Consider the following 8,292-nt stretch of genomic DNA (forward strand, 5'->3'; position numbering starts at 1 on the left):
ACTTTTTTAGTTTTTGAGGAATGTCCATACTATTTTCCAGAATGGATGTATTAATTTATATCTCCCTTCCCCAGTATATGTAAGGGTTTCCTTTCTCTCCATCACCACCACCACTGATCTTTCATCTTTTTGATGTCACTCTAAAAGATGTACTGTAGAAACTTATTATAGTTTAAATTTGCATTTCCAGATGATTTGAGATAGTCAGAATTATTTCATATACCTGCTGGATATTGGGGTGTTTTATAGAAATGACTATTCAGGTCTTTTGTCCATTTTTTTTAAATCAAGTTATTTGGGTGTTGCTATTGAATTCTTTTAGTTCCTTATATAGTTTGAATATTGACCCATTATATTTTTGCTTGACAAATATTTTCTCCCTCTCCACAGATTGTTTCTTCATTCCATGTTTGTACTGATACAAATAAAACAAAATCTAGAGAAAATTAAACATATTTACTGATTTCCCCTATAATTTCAAATTCCAATCTGAAATGGTCACATTATATTTTCTTATAATCCTAATAAATTTTCCCACTCTGTTTCTTTTCCCATTCTGAGAATTCTATTCAAATCTTTGGTTTTCTCTCCTTTTACTAACAATCTTGCTTTATAGATAAAATAAAGATCTTTCCCAGGTCCCACCACTGGCTTTACCATGTCAGGCCTCTCCGCACCCCTGATTCTGTGCAACCCTGAAGTTATAATGAATCAATGTGCCACCCACTCTCCATGATCATTCTATTGCTCCAATTCTTTCCAAAAAATGCTTGACTGCTGAAACATTTTATTCTTTTAAAAATTCTTAAAACAAAATTCCCTCCAGCATTCTTACTTGCCTGCTTTACTTCACAACTTAGTACTTGCTAATGACTTCTATAATTCCTTCCTCTACATCCAACCTTCCTTGCCTCTTCCCACTAAATTCAGGCTTCCTGCTCTCCAAATTTTATGTAAATTTCTCTTCTCAAAGTCAATAATGATGGGGCTGGAATAGTGGATCAAAAGTAGCCTGCTTGCCTAGCATGCATTAGGCACTGGGTTTGATCCTCAGCACTACATAAATATAAAGACATTGTGTCCACCTATAACCAAAAAAAATATATATATATATATATTAAAAAATGGTCAATAATGAGATATTTCTTTTCGTAACTTCTCAAGCAACTAATATGACTGTTAAATTCCAGCCAATAGAAATCTTCTCAGGGTTACTGCTGCTACTGGATTCCCTCCCATCTCAATGATTATTGTCTTTCAGGTTTCTTCTTGTCTCCTTTTTCCTTTCATGTTCTAAACATTGGAACACCATGGATTTCATGATTGATTGTGTTTTCTCTACATTGTTTATTTCATGTAGCCTATTGATTTAAGGACCATTATTATGGGTGAACATAAATGTTCATGATTCACAAATTTATTTCCCCAGCTTCACACACTGAGTTCTACGCTCATTTTTTTTTTCTTTCAACAGCATTGTTGATAAATTTCACTGACATAAAATATGCTCTAGTTCTTCTAGAAACAAATGAAAAATATCTTCATTTCTCCAAACATTTTCTCTTATTTTACATCTCAATAAATGGCATTACCTTTATCCTGTTTCTTGAACTAATAACATCTTGAGATTCTTTCACTTTCCTAAAGCTGTTATCTAGGGCAATAGCAAGTCCATAATGTCTATTTTTTATTTTTTAAATTTTTTTTTGTTACATGTTTTTATTTATTTATTTTTCTGTTTTATTTATTTATTTATTTTTGCATTATAATTCTTAATACACCATAATGCCTATCTTTTAAATACACCTCTAATTCAGCCCTTATGCATCCTTTCCATCTCAGATCAAGCCATGCTCATCTCGTTTGAAATTCTGTATTAACTTTAGTTGTTTCTGTTTCAATAGCTACCCCTGGATCCTCTACTATTCATACAGCAACCAGAATCACCTTTTAAAATATATATATGTATCTATATCACCCATATCTCTATCTTCCTTCTGCCTAGAGTGCATACTTCTTAGAATACAATCCATATTATTCACTATGGCCCCTGCACCTGCAATATTCCATCATAGTGCATCACAGTATATTTTTCACTCACTATTCTCCAGCTTTACTGAATTTAGATAAATTATTTATTATAAATTATTCTAATGCAGGCCTTGGCGCTTTCCCTGCCTGCAATATACTTTCCCTTTAGTTTTGCATGAAAAGCTCCTTTTTTATTGACTAGTTTTTAATAAGATCAAATATTTAACTATACAAACTAGGCAAATGGGAGGGGAACAAATGGGAGGGGGGAAAGAAACATGTTTTTCTGAAATGTCTGGGAAGAAAGGGCAGGAAGAAGAGGGCAGGCACAGAGGAGGCAAAGGTTTCAATATGAACAATTCTCCAGTGTGGGTTTGCAGAGTAAGGACAGGCTGGTCTGGGGGGTTGGCGGGTAAGGAAGATGCAGCAGTAAGTACTTGGTAAGCTGGAGCATCAGGGACCCAGGCTATGGTGGAACCTGGAGGTCAGACGGCGAAAGTAGATACATAGGCTGAAGTCTCCGGAAGGAATTGGCAGAGCTGGATTCAGAAGCCAAAAGGACCAGCAGACTGGGTGCCCTCAGGGATGATTGGGACTCTACAGGCACCTCTCTGATGCTCAGGAGGCCTGTGAAGGCCACAGGAAGGCCGTATCTTCTCCCAGCTCTCCAGGCGAGACTCAGTGCCCTGCATGGTTGTGGCCCCTTGGCCAGGCTGGGGGGCAGACAAGGAAGGCTCCACGTAGGCTGGGTAGTCAGTCTCCACATCACAGAGGCTAACGCTCCAGGTGTAGATACTTGGAGTCAGAGGCCCAGGTCTTGGCACAAAGGCAGGCACCACTCCATTTTTTATTCGAGGCTTGAAGGCAGATGGCCTGGGCTCTGGGTTCTGCCTCCTGCTCTTGATCTCTGGGATTTCAAACCACAGTGGTCCATCAAACCTCCTGTTCCCTTTCTTACACTCGCTGAGCGCTCTCAGCACGTTCTCCCTAGAGCAGGGGTCTAGGCGCTCTTCAGAGACTCTGCGCCCAGCAGAGGGGCCTCCCTGTCCCTGGGATGCCAGTGGGCTGTCCCTGCGCTGAGGAGCAGCGATCTTGATGGTCACTGGGCTCCAGGTCCGTCTTGGGTTCCGGGCATTCCAGAGCCGCCGCTTCAAGTAATTCTCCCAAGCGCTGGAAAGATCCGGCCCCATCAGGGTCTCTGGGGTAGAGAAGCGCCCCCAAGCGCCTTCCTTCCCTGGCTTGGTGAAATTCCAGGCCAGCGGCATCTTGGGAACCGGCCCGCTCCGGACACAGCTATCACTGTGGCCATGCTGAACAGGGTCCAGAGCTGGAGCCGAGGTCAACTGGAGCTGAGGGTTCAGGCGTCCCCGGACCCGGGGTGGCGGCGCGGGCTGAGGCGAACTCAGGGTGCTACCCATGGGAACCGGGCGACAGGGTCCCGGCCTCTAGTAGGGATTCGGCTTCCAGAAGTTCCCTATGTCTGCAGACGCTGCCAGAGGCAAAGTGCCCAGGGCTCTGGTGGCCGTTGGCACCTGGGCACGAGGAAAGCGCGTGGGGAATGGACACTGGTGGTGGACGCTGAAACGGTTCACACACCCAGACCACGCGTCAGGTGGGTGCCAAAGACACGAGCAGGCGAGGATCCCAAGCGTTGCAACAGCCAAGGTTAGCTGGCCCTGTGCAAGAAACTTGAGGCTCAAGCCTCTTCTCTTTCAACCCACCCTATTGTTCATAGCAACTGTTTTTCTCCCAAGGAGGGGCTAACAACTCTTGTCTGTATCCTCTGTCTGGTTATTGGTCTCTCTCTAACATCCTTACTGTCATATCATCTGCATACCATCCATCCATCCATACTCTCCACCAAGTAAAGTGTATAATTCAGGGGTTTTTAGTACATACACAGATACACACCCATCATCACAGTCAATATAAGAAATATGAAACATTTCTTAGGAAGAAACCCTGCACTCCATAGCCATAACTTTCTAACTCTTCTCCCAGCCCCAGAAATCACTAATCTCATTTTTGACTTTACAGATTTCCCTCTGTGGACTTTCATATAAATAGAATATTAAAGGATGTGGTCTTTTGTGACTGGCTTCTTTCCTTTAGCATAGTGACCTTGTTGTGACATGTACTTCTTTCTGTCCAAAGATTACTCCATTGAACGGATACAGTGTATTTGTTTATCCTTTCATCACTTGATGGACATTTAGCCTGTTTTCACCCTTGAACTACTATGAATAGTAGTGCTGTAAGAATTCATATACAATATTTTGTGGGAACAAATGTCGTCCTTTCTCTTTAGTATGAAGCTGGGAGCAGAACTGCTAACTCATTCGGTAACTCTAGATTTATCTTTTTAAGAAGTTACTGAACTGTTCTCAGCATCTGTATCATGTTACATCTGACCATCAAAGTTGCCTTATTTTTGTACTTGACATTTACAGAGAGAAAGTATAATAACTTCTGCAGTTCATAAAAATTGCATGAAGGCTATTGACAGAAGGACATTTTCTTTCATAATTATTAAAAATGAGTATAATTCACTTGAATGTTTTTAAGGAAAAATAAATAGAGGTTTTTGTTTCGTAAGTGGGATACATTTTTATTCTTCTAGCATGTTTCTTAATATCACTTTTTGCAATTTTTCTCTTAAGGAAATGTTGGTGGTAGACTATGGTTTATGTTTTAAGTAGATGCTTCCATAATTTTAATCTTTCATACATTCGTATACAGATTTTCTTCTCTGAATATTAATGCATTTTTTCTTTCTTTTTTCTTTTTCTTTTCATTTCTTTTTTTTTTGTTTATTTTGACTAGTAATCTATGTGTTGTAATTTGTGTATGGCTTAGCTTTATCTCCCAATGATTCATGTTTTGGAAGCTTGTTTTCAATGACATGCTAAGAGGTGAGATAATTGGGTGTGTGTCTTCCTTGTTGTTCTCACAAGACTCCTAAGTATATTCTCACAAGAGGGTTGTTATTAGGGACCATGGCTGTGTCCTATCTCTTTGACTTCCTTTCTGGGAACCTGCTTGGAGATATGATCTCTCTGTCTTATATGTGATCTCACATTGTAATAGCATCCACCATGAGATCTTTACCAGAGCAGAGCTGATGTCAGTACCATGCCCTTCAACCCAGTACTAGAAGCTGGGCTCAACATCTTTTGTTCATAAAGTAACCTGTCTCCATTATTTCACTAGAGTAATAGAAAATAGACTAATAGTATTCAGACTAGAAAGATTCACTACTATAAAAGTCTGTTAAAAAGAAATGACTACAAAAATAATGTGTTTGACAGATACTGTGTAATTGATTATAGTGATCAAGTTGGAAGGTTGTTCAAGGTTCTATAAAACTGTTCTTGGGAACATTTTCCTCAGAAGGGTGTACAGAGATCAGGTCTTGAGCTGTCTTCAATGCTGAGGGACAGAAAGTAAAAGGCTGGAAGAGTAAGAACCCAATCTAAGAGCAGACAACAGGTTCTTGCAGGTTCTGAGAGACCAGTGAATGGCATGGACATGCTTAATAAGAAAGTTTACAAGTTTTCCACAGTCCAGAGAGGAGCCAACTGTTGGGGAAGGAGGAAGGAAGAGTTCTGCAGAATGAAATCCAAATTTGTTTTCATATCCGCAATTCCTTAAGTAACATGATTTTGGAAATAAAATTAAATTCCAAGCTCTAATTTTCCTAACAAAGTATTTCTTGATAACGGCAATGCCTTTTCTAGCTATGAAACTTCTTAGAGTGGTATTATCATCATAGTGGACAGCTATGTAGGGTATGGATTTCTTAAAGTACACATTTCCTGACCCAACTACTATATACAACTCTAAAGCTCTTAAAAAAAAAAAGAAAGAAAGAAAAGAAAAAAAAAAGAAAAGAAAATTTTCAGTTCAACAGCTTTCTATGTCCTGTTTGCAGTAAAACCTAATAGGTATCATTTTGGTTTGTACATAAATTTTCTTTAAAAACCGCTATGGCAGCCGTAAGTTATTCACATCTGCATGTACCTTCACTAGGAAATGTTAGTTAAGAGGGGTTTTCATAGGTATTGAACCTCTCTGATTTTTTTCCTTCCCATATCACAAAAGATAATAGGATTTTTCTGGCTAGCTAATATTAGAAATTAATGTAGTCCAGTGGTATCCAAATAAAGGTGACTTCACTGTCCGACCCCCCATCCATCCACCCAGGGTCTTGATGTAGGGCTGGAGTTCCGAGGCTGGGTATACTATGCATGTGTAATCTGTGTAGGTCAGGAAAGCAGCTAAATGTCCTGCAGTGCACCACATACTACCCTCTGATGCATGTGGATACCACAAAGACTGAGAAGCTCTGTTTTATTCTTTCTCAGATATCATCATATAACTATGGTATGTTTATCAAAATTAAGAAATTAATATCTGTTCAATGCTATTAGGTGAACTCTAGACTCTGGATTTCACTGGTTTTTCCTTTCATTCCCTTTTCTTTTCCATGAATTAATTCCTTTTAGTCTCCTCTGATTTTCTCAGTCCTTCCTTGTTTTCTATGCCCATGATACATTTGAAGAATACTGGTCAGGTATTATCTAGAAGTCTATAAGTGCTCAAATATTAAAAAATTCTTTTTAAAAGTTGTTTAATGTTAATGTTTAAATTATATCATACATTCAGAGAGTTTAAGGTGCTAAATCATTCTAAAACTCTTATTGAAAAAATAGTACACACATATCACTAATCACATTTTTCTGACAGAAATCTTACCTCATAATTTGCCTTTTTTTTTCCTGAGTCCTGTTACCTATATATTTGTTCTTTGTGTGTCTTGTTTTTGTGCCTGGGATCTTTACTTTGTTTCATGCTTGTAGAGGTAATTTTATGTCCAATAACTTTTTATCAAATTCTGACCACTGTTTTCATATATTCTTTGACTTGGGAGTGTTCTTCAGTAAACCTTTAAAAAAGCTTTTCTTTTTTCTTTTTGTTTACCCTGGTACCTGGGATTGAATCCAGGGATACTCTACCACTATGCTACCACCTAGTTTTTTAATTTATTTTTTATTTTTAAACGGGTCAGTAAGTCATCCAGCTACTCTGAAATGGGCTATTCCTCTTGCCTCAGCCTCTCGAGTGGGTGGGATTACATGCATGTGCCACCACATCAGGCATTAAAACAACTTGCAATATGACTCATATACCACACAATTTACCCATTTAACTTTAGAATTTAATACTTTTAGTATTTCATAGATCTGTGTACCCATCACTATAGTAAATTTGAATATTTTCATCACCAAGAAAGAAACCTATACCAGATGGCTGCCACTTTGCTACCTTCCCATCCCTATTCTCAAATGTAAACAACCACTAACGTACTTTCTGTCTCTACATAGAAATGGAATTGTATAACACGTGGCCCTTTTTAACTGATTTCTTTTACTACTTTCACGTTCATGGTTATCTATGTTCAAGCATACAGTTCATTTCTTTTTATGTTAAAAAATTATCCCATTGTATGGCTATCTATACCACATTTGTTTATCCTTTCGTCAGTTGGTGAACCTGTGGGTTGTTTCCATCTATGGGTTCTTATGAATAATGTTCCAATAAATATTATGTATAAGCATTTCCTGCTCAACTATTTTTATTTATCTTGGTTTATACTTTAGGGTAGAATTTCTGGAACATGTATAACTCTTTATTGAATTATTCGGGACACCACCAGACCATTTCACATTCTCACCAACAATGTATGAAAGTTCCAGTATTTCTGCATTGTCCCCAACACTGATTATTTTCTGATTTTTTTTTATTCTAGACGTTCTTCTTTATATGAAATGATATCCCATTGTGGTTGAATTTCTATTCCCTTAATGGTTAATGGTGTGGGACAGATTTTGTGCTTATTGTCTGTTTACATTTCTGTTTTGAAAAAATATCTACTCTATTTCTCAATTTTATGTAACTAGTTTCTTTATCTTTTTTGTTTTTGAGTCATAAGTGTTCATTTTATATTATGATTGTATATAATTTTCAAATATTTTTACCATTCTATGGATTTTCTGAATGCATTCTTTGCAACAAAGAAAAAGAAAACTTTTAAATTGAGTGAAATCCAATTTAAAATATTTGCTAAACCCAAGGTCATGAAGACATATAGGTATAGACATATGCCAGCATGTTCATAACATACAATTTGAATATATTTTTGAGAAACTCACAATAGTTGTAGTTATAGTTTGTTTACTACTTTTTCTAAAGACTTTTTTT

General features: G+C 37.9%; 1 protein-coding gene across 1 annotated transcript; it reads right to left on the reverse strand.

Moving 5' to 3' along the window:
* Positions 1-2,576: 2,576 nt before the first annotated feature.
* LOC124081162 (POM121-like protein 12) lies at positions 2,577-3,449 on the reverse strand. The gene has a single exon (XM_046427334.1). It carries the CDS (start codon positions 3,447-3,449, stop codon positions 2,577-2,579), a length of 873 nt encoding a protein of 290 aa, XP_046283290.1.
* Positions 3,450-8,292: the final 4,843 nt, after the last annotated feature.

The sequence above is a fragment of the Marmota monax genome, unplaced genomic scaffold, assembly GCF_021218885.2.
Source record: "Marmota monax isolate L192 unplaced genomic scaffold, Marmota_monax_Labrador192_F-V1.1 WCK01_AAM20220418_F8-fsc00272, whole genome shotgun sequence".
Classification (NCBI taxonomy): Eukaryota; Metazoa; Chordata; class Mammalia; order Rodentia; family Sciuridae; genus Marmota; species Marmota monax.

Coding starts and splice junctions, on each gene's coding strand:
- LOC124081162 (XM_046427334.1), bottom strand. CDS start 3,449: ATGGGTAGCACCCTGAGTTCGCCTCAGCCCGCGCCGCCACCCCGGGTC.